The 13,056-nt window shown below is 44.3% G+C and overlaps 2 protein-coding genes across 2 annotated transcripts in view; one reads left to right on the forward strand and one right to left on the reverse strand.

Annotated features, from left to right (window-relative positions):
• Window positions 1–438: 438 nt before the first annotated feature.
• On the reverse strand, window positions 439–5,951 carry DOLK (dolichol kinase). Its single transcript, XM_080402637.1, has 2 exons — window positions 5,813–5,951; window positions 439–3,000 (listed from the first exon to the last, which is right to left on the reverse strand). Exon 2 carries the CDS (start codon window positions 2,892–2,894, stop codon window positions 1,323–1,325), a length of 1,572 nt encoding a protein of 523 aa, XP_080258763.1. The 5' UTR covers window positions 2,895–3,000; window positions 5,813–5,951; the 3' UTR covers window positions 439–1,322.
• The window catches only part of NUP188 (nucleoporin 188), a 29,429-nt gene continuing 22,250 nt past the window's right edge, over window positions 5,878–13,056 (forward strand). The window contains exons 1-10 of the mRNA XM_080402582.1: window positions 5,878–5,977; window positions 7,853–7,907; window positions 8,513–8,586; window positions 9,163–9,247; window positions 9,951–10,031; window positions 10,494–10,538; window positions 11,159–11,251; window positions 11,391–11,510; window positions 11,880–12,091; window positions 12,884–12,998. Coding sequence (XP_080258708.1) covers window positions 5,952–5,977; window positions 7,853–7,907; window positions 8,513–8,586; window positions 9,163–9,247; window positions 9,951–10,031; window positions 10,494–10,538; window positions 11,159–11,251; window positions 11,391–11,510; window positions 11,880–12,091; window positions 12,884–12,998 — 906 coding nt within the window. The 5' untranslated portion in view covers window positions 5,878–5,951. The remainder of the gene's footprint in view (window positions 5,978–7,852; window positions 7,908–8,512; window positions 8,587–9,162; window positions 9,248–9,950; window positions 10,032–10,493; window positions 10,539–11,158; window positions 11,252–11,390; window positions 11,511–11,879; window positions 12,092–12,883; window positions 12,999–13,056) is intronic.

The following is a 13,056-nucleotide window of genomic DNA, read 5'->3' on the forward strand; positions in this document are numbered from 1 at the left end:
GCTCCGCAGGGACAAACCCAACATCGGCTCCTGGGGCCGGCTCCGCTGGCCCACAGCAGCAGCTTCACCTCAGCCCTGGTCTTGCTCTCAGCCCCGAGATGGAGACCAGGGCTGGGACCGTACTGTGTGCTGCGTGAGCTTGGGCTCCACAAAACTGTTCACAGAAGTGAGTCAAAGAAGCGTCAGGAGTTAAAACTCCTTCCTGCAGACGAGAGCCCTGTTCTGCTCTAATGGACACCTGGCAAACTGGCGAGAAGAGATCGTCAATACAGAAGTGTTCAATATGTAAAAATTAGGTGGGTTTTTTTGGCCACAAAATGGTAGTTATTTTAATTAAATGGACACAGTTAAATGCCTTTACTCAATTTGTTGATAGAAGCATTTTTATAAATTGATTAGATATCTAGCTGAAAAAATGTGAAAAGTAGAAAACTGCAGTAGTATTAGAAAAGTTTATTGACTTTTAACAGATTTTTCTGCTTTTGTCATTAATGTGTAATTAGTTTTATCTGTGATTTCGCTTAGCTTCTTCTCCTATATTGAATATTATTCCACGTGAATCTAGAGATTAAGATCTGGAAGAAGAAAAAACATTCTTCTTGTTGCATAAACCTTCAGGGCTAAAACTGCAACCCTCGTTAGCGCTGTTTGGAATAAACAGTCTCTCACATTCGCAAACCTCCCCTGCCCGCCCTGGGCGAGCCGAGCTATTGCAGCTCCCGGGTCTGAAGTTGCATCCGTGCACCGCAGCGTGTTAGCGCGGCTCTTGCCGACAGTGACCGGCTCCGTCTGGACAGTCGTACTCACTCTGTGCGGCCACCCCTGTTCTAAAACACGCTTTACATTGTGCCTATACAGAAACACGGAGTTCACGTATTCAGTAGTACAAGATGGCAGGACTCAGTACAGCAAAACGAGTTTTGGCTCTGATAAGATACAGAGGTGGCAACATGTGAGAGGTCTGCATATTTTTCTATTTCTTTTTTTCCTAATTGACTTACCTCTTCTGCCTCGACTTCCTTTGCCTCTGGGCACCCAGAAGAAACTTGAACTGGATTATTAAACACAAATGCCGTTTTTATCAGTTATGCTTGTGTTCCTGTGAGAACATAAAGCAACTCATGGTGTTTTAAATGGGGCGAAAAAAACCAAGACCAAACCAAACCCTTTATTTTAAATAGGTCTTTTTCATTTCTGCTTCGAACAATTTTATCTGCTGTACCAAAAGCAGTGTTTTTATCAGCTTTGAGCTCTCCTGGCTGTGCATATTCTGTTACCACTTCTCTCCAGAAAGGGAGAAACCTCTGTTCCTAGAAACACTGCTATGCCATAAACATTATCTGGAGGTAGAGAGGCAACAGCAGATTATCAATTTGGGTGGTATAAGCTTCCAAAAGTGAAACTAAGGTCACAGATGCCAGAATCCAGGCATAGCTGGAGTTGAGGTTCACACTGCTGTCAAAGATCAGAATAAGAGCCACAGCAATGATCTGGGCAAAAATAGCAGTCATTGTCCCTTCAAAGGTCTTCTTTGTTCCTGGCCACTTGATTTCCCCCACTGTGCTGCCAAAAATGGAGGCAATGGTGTCTCCTACCCCGACTGCCAGTACCCCAGAGTAGGGGACCAGTGCCCCTGCCCCAGGCAAGGTACCTTTAGGAGCACAAGATCTGGGGAACAACCACACTGGGAGGGACATGCCAAGGAGGAGATAAATATGAGTCAGGATTAGAGGTCCGCTGTCTCTTTCATCCAAGAAGAGAGACAGCAGATGCCTAAGGGTTTGGCCAAATGGTTTGATCCTGAAGTACCGAATATACTCTAAGATGACAAACACTGCCAGACACAGTACTGCCGCGACGTAGAGAAGCTGGCGGTCATAAATTAGTCCAGGAACGTAAGTAGCTACAACAATGAAATGGAAATATTTCCTGGTTATAGTTGAGGCCTGGTGTTTTTTAGATTCAGATGATCTCTTAGCATTCTGGTAGAAAACTACACCACACGCCGAAGCAGCCAAAAAGGACCAATATACAAGAAGGTAAACTCTTGTCTGGGTCTGAAACAGAAACTGGAGCAGCCAGAACAAAGGGTTCCTCTGGATCAGTCTGTACAGCCAAGGCATGATGACCCCTAAGCCTAGCACCGCTGTCATCATGTGGAAAAACATGGAGGAGATCCACGTACCCGAATCCATGAAAATGAAGAGCACAGTGAAAAAAAGCCCAAGAAGAACAACTCCAACAACGGCTACCAGAAGGAAAAAGTCTATGGGATCACCTCTGCCCTCAATTACATTCAGGGAGCGTTTAATGAGCTGATTGAGAACGAAACTTATACCTCCAAGAACTAGCAATGCTTCTCCAGGAGTGAAACATCGAGGCAACAAGTACAGCAAGATCATACTGAGGTAGACAAATATTAGCAGCACTTCTAGGACCTCTATCACTTCTGAAACAGTCAAAGAGTGCTTCATGGTATAGATAATTACACTGCCAGCCACACCAGTAAGTATGCAAGTGTTGGTTGGCACAGGTTTTGTGATGCCAACTGCTATCACAGACAGAAAGAGAGCAACCAGCATGCCAGTGGAAGCTACGACTATTCCAAAACGTTCGAAGTAGACAATGCCAGCAGACTTGCACCTCTCCTTCATCACTATGCCCAGCAAGGGAATGACCATGCTGGCTGGCAGGAGGCCGCTGTTTGCTGCTGCACGGAACTGGAATACAGCCCCCCCCAGCTGGAGCAGACGGTCCCATTTGAATTGGACATAAAAAGCCTGGATGGCGAGAGCGACAGCACACCAAGAATACCGGTCCCACACCGCTGTGTGCACAAAGAGAACGATGATCAACACGATCAGGGATTCCACCAGCACTGGCTTGTTTAACATGATTCCAGTCCAATGTGGCTCAAGCTTTCAAAATCTTTCTCAGGAGTCCCCGATGTGCTCAATAGTTGTCCATTAGGAAGAACTCCTTTTCATGCTACTGCAATCCCTATTAAAAAAAAAAAAAAAAAAAAAAAAAAGCGAACAATTAAAGTGACTGCTAAAAAAGCTAAAGCTTTCACGCAGTTGTTTCGGTCTTAAGCTTAATTTAAACTGATAATTATGTGCCAATTGTTAATGTCAACACACAGGTGGATAAAACCCCCATAAAACCAATGAGGTAATGGTCATCCAAAACCGGTAGCTTCCTCTGAGAGTCCGAGAGGTCAGCCTGCAGTGGCAGAAACACCGGAGTATTCAGATACAGTTTCAAATATTTCTGTTGCAGTGTCTTTGAATTGAAATGTGAAGCAAATAAGCCATACATATTCCCAGAAGGGTCACTGTTATGGTGTGAATTTGAAGGATAGTTAATTTAAAAGTGTAAAGGTAACTTGGGAACCTAATTTTGTAGGTAGTTTTCACTGTATGTTTTTCCAGAATGTTCCTCCTTTTATTAAATATTTCTCCTCCCACTGGTGTGCAGAACCCTCTACGTACCTCTCTCTCCTTCTGTCACTGGTGTTATGATTGAATACTTTACTACTGCAGCAGGTGTTTTATAATGCTGCATAGTATTTACAATAGAAGTAGGAAAGAAAATATCACAATTGCTGGGGGTGGGGAGTCAAATGGTATACTTTATCTAATTTTGATCTATTGCCTGTCAAGCTAAGCTGGAGATCTGAGCACAGAAAAATGAACAGGGCTCATCTTGCCTGTAGCCATGAGAGGATGCTTATTACACCCTTAGTATTAAGCAGCTTAATTTCTTTTGCTACTACAGCAATTCTAAATTCTAAAAGTGTATTCTAAAATACACTTCTAGTCCATCTTGACATATTGGCAATTTTCTGTTTAACTCTAGGCTGTGTTGTAGCCATATCATGTAATTATTACACAGTTTCATACATGAATAAAAAAGTCTGATTTATTCTTCCTTATCTTTAAAGAAAGATATTGGCTCCATTTCTCTTTAACTCATCGCACAGCCTCTTCCCCGTCAGCTACCTTCATTCCCATTTTCCAAGTGAGAATCCCACACTCCTACTTTACGCAGACTCTAGATGTGTACAAATATGTGAAATATTTTAATGTTAGTCATTAATGACAACGGACAAATATTAGCAAGTGTCATCCTAAAAATGCTTACTTTATCTTACTTACTTTATAAGTTATTTAACTAACCTCTGGCATGCACTATTTCTCTCAAATTCAAGGGTAAGTAAACCTTGTAAGACATTCTTGATCATGATCTAAAGCTGTCATTGTTTTCTATACCCCCTCACTCCCCGGTCTCACAAACGCTTACTGCATTTACAGCACTTCCCCTTCTCTGAATCAAGGCTCACAACCAAACTAAACTTTGCTTTAAACTTTTGGACTATAAGATAAATAGTTGAGATAATCAGCAATGTACATGATGACTCTGTTGGGTTAAATCACATCTTATCTTTGCAGTACTGTGGGCACTCCCAACCAGCAATTGCTTATGCAATTCTCACCAGCATTTATTGCTTTCTGGCAACCTTTACTTCTCCTTTTTCGTAATCTGATGTTATGTCTTAACCATACACAAGCCAACGCCATTACACTGGCACCTCTTTGGGGTTCTTTAAAGGTATCAGTTTCTGTATTTCTGTTGGCAATAGAACGGCTGATCCATTTGTATCTATCCCTGCTGGATAAGGTATCTCCAGCTGAAACTTTGGATTGCTTCATCCTTTCTGGTCTAATCTTAAGCTGATCTGCAATGAGCTTATTAAATTTTGTTTTGCCAGGCTCACGGCTAATATCTACATTAGCTCATGGAAGACTAGAAGTTTATTTAAAGTTCTGGTTTGGGGTTTCATCCAGTGTTGAATGGTATCACCAGATTACCAAGCTGATTAAGAACTTAGTAGTAGTATTACTGGGCAACCATTGAAGTTTGTACCATCAAGCTCCCTTGCACTGTGGCTCTGGAACATTTAGTTATTCATGACTTTGCACTGAAGACTCCGAATTGCTAATGCATTGCTTTATGGCATCCTTGGCCTGAAATACTTGATTGCCCAACAACTTCATTAGGTTTACTGTTGCTTTACAGCTAAATCAGGCCAAGTGTAATCTTTTTGCCATCGCAACTCATTTTTAAACAGAATGGGAGAACAATTAATCATACAGTCATTAAAATGGAAGCGGCATGGGCAATATCTAACTACAGCTAATAATGGTTTTGGGGTCCCACCCCTTATTTCTAAGCACAGGGGAGGCGGAAGCTTAAGACTTGTTTGAAAAGAGGCAGAGTAAGTAGCACATGCTAGGCAAAGGCTGAAACAGACCTTCCCCTCGGTCTGGCAATTTTAAGGTTGTAGCCCAGCTCTTGCATCAACAGCAAGACACGGCAGCCGGCCAGCCGGGCCGTGAGACAGGGAGGGATTCCGCCTGGCTCCGGTAACACGGCCTATCTCAGTGCCGAGTTATTTCATTCTCCTGTGCCTGCTGCAGTTCCCTCCTCCACACCCGCCCTGCAGCTGCCGCGGGGCCCGCCGCACCCAGCCCCCGCCGGACGAAGCAGTTGCTGCCCGTCCCGTCACCCGCTGCCCGTGGAAGCCTCCTGCGGGCGTGCTGCCGAAGGCCGGGCAGCCCTCGTCCGGCTGCAGCACCGGCCCTCCTCCCCGCCCGGCGCGGCCCCCCTTCCCCCAGGCTTCCCTACTGGAGAGCCGCGGCAGCCGCCACAGCCCCCGGAAGGTGCCGGAGCACGCTGCCCGGGCGAGCCCCGGGTCCCGCCAAGGGGCCACGGCCTTCCCCGCTGCACCGGGAGCCGAGCGCGCACCCACCTCGCAGGACGCCGCCATGCTGCCGCTGCCGCCGGTCACATGACGCGGGCGGGGCCGGGCCGGGGCCCCCACGTGACGCCGGCGCCGGAGAGGCGGGGGGAGGGCGCAGCGCGGCGGGTCACGTGAGAGGGGAGCGAAGATGGCGGCGGGCGGGCTGTGCGCGAGGTGCGGGGGCGCGGCGGCGACGGCGGGCGCGAGGGGGGGCGCGAGGGCGGCCCCAGTCCCGGCCGCGCGCGGGGACCCTCCGCGGGGCGGGATGAGGGGGGCGGCGGCGGGCGGTGCGGGGGGGGAGGTGATGGGGCAGGGAGGGTTAACGGCGGAGGGGCCCGCGCCGGCCCGGCCCCGCCTCCCGCGCGCGCGGCGAGGCCATGCCCCGCCCCTCTCTCGCCGTTGTGCCGCTCGCTGAGGCGCCCCGCGGGGAGCCCGGGCGCTCAGCCCCGCGGCCGGCGGTGGCTGCTCGGCGGCTCTTGCGTTTCTTTTCCTCCGCCGTATTGCGGCAGGCGGAGCGTTCGGTAGCTCTGCGAGGAGCCTTCGCTTAGGCGAGGCTGCAGCCCCACTCACGCCGCCCGGAGGCGCCGACCAGGCCTTGGCCGGTCCCGGGGCCGTTGGGCTTCACCTGCTGGGCAGCCCTTTGCCGACAGAGCGGCCAGCGTAGCCATCTGGAGGATGTGTAAAGGAGGCGATTCGTTGAACCCCAAGTTCAGTCATCACTTTAGATTGGTGCTTTTGTTTGCCCTGGACACGTTTTTTGGCGTTTATTGTAACGATTTATGCTCTGGAGCGTTCCTACGTGTCTGATTCTTATTCAGTGAATGCCTGTAAGCCCTCCTGGGACAACGCTGCTGTGCTGTCACGTGTGATCACCTGGAGAGCGCTCTCCCTCCTTAGCTGTCTCGGAGCAATTAACAAACCAGCACCAAACCATGCTCTGTGACAGACTGAAGCGGTTAGGACGCGGTAAAAAGCAGAAGGGCTGGCTCTGCCGGGCTGGTGCTCAGTTCTGGGCAGTTCTTTTACCAGTACAATTCAGTGGCCTTCCAGTGCCCAGTGTGGGCGCAGCAGTTGCGCCTGCAGCAGCTGACTGAATCGGAGAGGTTCGTTAGTTTACACACTGGGAGGTGCACCCAACTATCGAGGAATTAGCTGGTGGAAATTATGTTGTTAGGTGTACTGGAAATAATAGGTCTCACTGTTCATTTAAGTGGCACCATGTGTCAGAAGTTGCATATGACTTTCACTGCCATCATGAGTTATTTTGATGGTACTGTTCTAAAAATAAGTTAATGAGTGTTCTTGCTTTTGTAGATAGTCTTTGCGTGGGGAGCTGTGGTGTTTAACTCCTGGTTTGGGTTACGTTGCTGACAAATGATCGTTTCTCTAAGTTCCTGAAATATTTTTTTTAGTAAACATCTTTTTTCAGAGCTGTTGTGGGGAGATTCATTTTTCCTGGATGTATGTAGCAGGGTCAGGATTTGATCTGTAGTACCTTATAGTGCAGACTGGCTTTTGTGCAGCATACTTGGGGAGAAACAAGAAGTCGAGGGTAAATGTTCTGAAGACCTGCAGCAAATGATTCTACCTTTTGTAAAGGTGTTGCAGTTCTTCAATTCCAGTTTTATGTTCCACTTAGAGGGGAGGATGAAACTGTTACAGAAGAATTTGTTCGGAGGAGAGCATCAAACGTAACTGCATGAAATACTGCTCTGTGCTTCATTGGGTTTCTTTTTACTAACCTCAAACATCCAAGTAGCACAATCACATTGAGCTAGGAAACAGATATAAATGTGGTGCTTCTTTAACAGGAGTTTGCAAGTCTTGCTATATCAGTTGTCACCCTCTTTGGGACTTTCCTGGGTTCTTCCAGGACATGGGAAACTGGACAGCTAAAAACTAATGTTCCTTAAATCATTTTTCTTACATCTTATATTGCAATGCAATCTGCTCTGATGTAATTGCAGGTTTGAAAAGGGGTAAGCTAAATGGCAGTCTGAAATAGTGTTCATCATTAAAATACTCTCCGCCTTTTCCCTTTGCTTACAGGAGCAGCAGAGAATTATGGACAATTCTTCTCGGCAGATCGGCTTTAAGAGAACCAGTAAGTCCCTGTTTTGCTAAGCAGGTTTGCCCATAACTGAATGGACTCCATGGCCAAATATATTATTTGTACATCTCTTTGTATCTTAGTGAAAATGTGCTTTGCTGCTTTTTCTTCTCCCTCAGTGTGATTTTTATTCCTTTATCTCTGCCACTTGTTCATTCTTCCATTCCTTGTTAATAGCTGCTTCATGAACTACCTGGAAGGGTGTATGTGAAAAGGTGGTTCCCTTCTGGAGAAGACATGAGTGCTACTTTCTAGGCTGGCTGGCCTGGTGTATTCATGAGTGGTACAGCCTGCTTCCTTATTTGCAGGGATGGAGCCCATGTTTTCCAGAATTTGCCCAGAGGTTGGAAATCCAAATGGTTGTGAATCCAGTCCATTGCCTCCTATTTTCTCTCCCTTCCTGTGATTAGGCAAGGCAGCGAGCTGTCTTGTACAATAATGTACTTTGAATCAGTCTGAATCAAAAATGCTTGTCTTGTGTTGTTCCTGTCTCTTTGTGGTGGTGAAATTCCTTTGCTGCACTTAAATTTAACAAATCTGATACTTGGCAGTATATGTTGAGGAGGAGTCTGTTCAGTAGTATTTGGTTCTTTTTTTAGGCACAGATTGCAGCAGAATTGAACAAGCATTGGCAGAGATTGTTAGCGGGACTTTCATACTATAAACCGCCAAGGTATGGTGATTGCCTGATCTTAGAAATTAATCTCTAAAACGGGGTCTCCTAAATAAGTAGAGTATCATGTTGAATATTTCTTCCTGATTACGTAGAAATAGATTATTAGTCCTTGCATGACTTGGAAGTTTCAGGAGAGGAGTAGTAAGAAAAAGTACTGAATCCACATAACATCCTGGGCACGAAATACAGATCAGAAAGAAGCAACAGCAGTTTCTGCTCTCATTACCGATGTCAGGTAGCTCTTAACCCTTGCCTCTGCTGAGCTGAAGCAATTACGTGCAAGTATGCAGGCTGTGAGGAAGTGACTCCTCCTGACGCTCAGTCATCCCAGAAGGATAACTGGATTCCCTTATTGGAACAGGTGGAATGAATGTAGCCTGCATTTATCATAGTAATAAGGTTATGAACGATGTTGAGTTTTGTCTGGTGAGAAGGTTACAGAATATTGTATGAAATATTTAAAGGCCATTGAGGAAAAAGCAAATGTTCAGTTTAAAATGATAAAACTAGGGCTATTTAGTTCATTCCTTGGAACCATGCATTTTTAATGACTAAAATTTCTTTTTTCTTTAGTACAACTTCAGCAGAAAAAATAAAAGCTGATAAAGATGTGGCTGCCCCACTGAAAGAGTTGGGTCTGAGGGTCAGCAAGTTTTTGGTGAGTGAAGGTGCTATCTGATTGTATTTTATTCCTGCACTTGGAATACATTATTATTTGGATTCTGATATTTAAGTAAACTTGTTGATGTTGAATAGAGGCAAACTTAAGTTCCTTTCAGTTCAAAATAGTCTGAAGGAGCTTAGAAGTACATGTTGAGGCTGTAGGTCAAAATTTTCAAAAGTGGTTAGTGACCATGAGGTACTTTGGTTTTTCTGGTTAACATCTCTTTCTGCTGCAAAGGGCCCTGCTTTTCAGAAGTAGCCACCTGGTTTTGGTCTCGGGTTCTTTCAAGACATCTGAAATTGCTCAGCTAAAAACTTCTGTCCCTTAAATCGGTTGCCATGTTTGAAAATACTGTTGGTTTACCTGCAAGTTTATGTTCCTTCAAGCTGGAAGTTTAAAATTCAGTGGCTGGGGACGGTACCTTCATTTGAATGATGGTTATGCCCCTTTTGCTGAAGTTAAAGTGGCTACATCTAAGTGACATCAAAGCCTATGTATTTTGCTTTAAACAAGTGGTGACTAAAGCAAGCATCTGCCTGATGCAAAAGTTTTCTTTTCACATATTTTGGAAGTTATTTGTTTAGAAGAGAGGAGCTGCCTGAGTATTTGGGGTGAATCTTCATCTTTAATGGATTCAGTTGCCTTTAATTCATTGCAGAGCATCTTTTTTTTTTTTTCTCTCTCTCTCCACCCTCAGGGTCTGGATGAAGAGCAGAGTGTGCAGTTGTTACAGTGTTACCTGCAAGAGGATTACAGAGGAACAAGGGACTCACTGAAGGTCCATAGCTCCTATTTATGTTCTATTTACTCCACATCTTTCCTTAATACCCATGGTTTGTTCATGCATATGGTCACGTTAGTCTGAGTTCTTATTTGGAAATGGCTTTGTAGCTTTTCTTTGAAATTACAATGCCCAAATGCTGCTTTAAGGAATGTGATAGCAGATATCCAGGCCTAACTTCCTAGTATCTCTTCCTGCTTTGATCTCTCTGCAGGAACTCGGCTCTCTATGTCAGGAATACAGGAGAGCTACAGATTTGTGAAGGAGAGCGAGTGGAGATGAAGAATAAATATGTAGTTAAAAATGAGTGGTTTGGGTTTGTGCTTTTGGAATCTGTCTTTCCGAAAGAAATGGAAAAAAAAAAATGTCCTTTGTTTATGTCAGTCTTTTTTGTGAACATGTATTTTGTCGGTAGGTATTTCTGCAATAAATATTTATTTTGTTATGTTTTGCTTACAGACAGTTCTTCAGGATGAAAGGCAGAGTCAGGCTCTGATGCTGAAGGTTAGTCATTTCCATTTGTATTTTCTGTTGAAAAGATCTGTTGACAGAGAACCAACCTTATTTCTATGGATCCAGAAAATCTTGGAATAATTGAGGTATTCCTTCATATAAAGAACAAATTTTAGAAACTGGTTCTGAAATAAGGGGATGTGCTTATAGGTTTGAACAGTGTTAACAGTTGCTATAGAAAGGAAATTTTAGGCTTAGTATCAGGGAATTTAGCTGGGCAGACACGCCTCCTTGTTTTCCAAAGCTTGTAGGTTTATGTTACTGTCTGAAGTGACAACTCTGAAATGGAGACTGATGATTATATCTGACAGAGGGTAACAGGCATGAGGAACAAGAGATCATCTGTCTTTTTGCCTTTCTTTTCCAAGTTTCTTAGCAGTGTAATTATAGACATATCCCTATGGGCATGTTTTATTGACTTTTGTAAAGTTAATTAAATATTGGTTTGGTTTTTTTCTCCAGATATCTTAAAAACTGCTTAGTTGAAACTCCATCTGTAGTAATGTTTGAGCACTATATATTCTTGTGAGGAAGGCCTTGGCAATGTATGGAAAGTGTATGGGAGCTGGAGAGAATACTAAATTGGTATTGATTACACTATATATTCACAGCTTGCTGACTATTACTATGAAGAGAGGATCTGCATTCTGCGCTGCGTCCTCCATCTACTCACTTATTTTCAGGATGAGAGGCACCCTTACACAGTGAGTAAAGAAACCTTTTCGTCGGGGTGATGTCATTGAAATAGGCTAAATATTTAAGTTGTGTAGTAATTGTCTACTTGTGATTGTAAAAAGCAGGTGAGGTGCATGTAAGAAGTTCACTTTTATTTGTTTATTTAAGGCACAGTACTTCCAGTGTGTTGAAAAACTGGACAAGGAACTAGTTCCTAATTACCGGAAACAGTTTGAAGCGCTGTACAGAGCAGAAGCTCCTACATGGGAAACGCATGGAAATCTCATGGTATTTTCTTTCTGCCATTATTTATCAAACTTGTAAAGTCTTTCTGCATATGTAGTGTAGTGGAAAATGCGTATGTGCAGATACAGTTAAACAGGATGTTTCTCTTTAAGAGAACACACTTTGGCTCAGAAACAGAGAGTGTTGTGTGGAACATACTGTTCCTTGTGATAAATCCATTGATAGCCCTAGGCTAACAGATCCAGACTAACAGTGTGCATCACCACTCTGTATTTATAGTGGCTTTCCTTGCCATTGATACACACCGCTGGCTACACAAGCTGTTGAAATGCTTCAACACTTCTCGGTTTGTAACTGCTTTGACTGACCTGTGAGCTTCAACATATGATGGTAGAACTTTTCCTTGTGCAGACAGAACGTCAGGTCTCCCGTTGGTTTGTGCAATGCCTCCGTGAACAGTCCATGCTCTTGGAAGTCATCTTCCTCTACTATGCATACTTTGAAATGGCACCTGATGAACTTCTGGCATTTGCAAAGATGTTCAAAGAACAGGGATTTGGCACTAGACAAACCAACAGACATTTGGTAGATGAGAGCATGGATCACCTGGTGGATCGTATTGGGTAAGTATCATGTATGTTTGTAAAGTGAGTATAGAGCAAACCAATTATTTTCCTCAGGGAAAAAGCATTTATAATTCTTGCTGCTGCCTCTTCAAAGCACCACTATTTCAGGCTAAGCTTATCTTGATGAAGGCATAATAGCTTTTTGGGTCACTTTGGTGCTTTGTGGCAAAGCGAAGGTGTGATTGCAAATAGAGAGGTATCCATATACTAGCTTTAATCTTACATATAATTTTGCCTCTGGTAAGAACGGCAATGAAGACACAGTGCTACTCCTTCTTAGGTGGTCTGGTAGCAAAGTGAAACTGCCTCTTCGGAGTCCTGTGCTGGCAGTCTGGCTGCTACCTGCACGGAGGCTAGCATTCCCTTTCTAACCTGTGTTGTTAACTGCGTTGCCTCAGATCAAGCTATTGTGGGCCTGCTTACAAAATGTCAGTAATGTCTTGGTGTTGCTGCATGGGACATAACTGGAGCTGCAGCCAGGCAGAATGAAAATTCTGCCAAGTGGCAGAAAGTTACAAAGATGGAAAAGCGATCATCAAATTTCAGCGACCTTTTTTTGTCTGTTCAACCAGAAATGGTAGTTCTGAAGATCGTAATCTGTCATATACTAGCATTTCAAGACAAAATTTGGATGTAATTTCATGTAATTTCTTATTGCTTCCAAGAACAGCTGAACAAAAACAAACTAAAGGTTGTTTTTTGACCACTTGTATTTTTTAAACCGCCCTCCCTCTGAATTCTTAAATAAAGTTTATGATCTACTTGTTTTTGTTCTTCTCCTGCTTGTAGCTACTTTAGTGCTCTTATTCTGGTGGAAGGCATGGAAATTGACTCCCTCCATGAGCGTGCTTTGGATGACAGGACGGAAGAGCACAAGTTAGCCAATAACAAGTGCATCCACCAGGTAAAGTGCTGGCAGAATAACCCCTCATCAGCACTAACATTACAGAATTTACTGAGAT

The sequence above is a fragment of the Falco punctatus genome (genome assembly GCF_963210335.1).
Source record: "Falco punctatus genome assembly, chromosome: 9".
Lineage (NCBI taxonomy): Eukaryota > Metazoa > Chordata > Aves > Falconiformes > Falconidae > Falco > Falco punctatus.

What these genes read in the sequence shown, in the direction of transcription:
- DOLK (XM_080402637.1), bottom strand. Translation starts at nt 2,894, where the DNA reads ATGTTAAACAAGCCAGTGCTGGTGGAATCCCTGATCGTGTTGATCATC.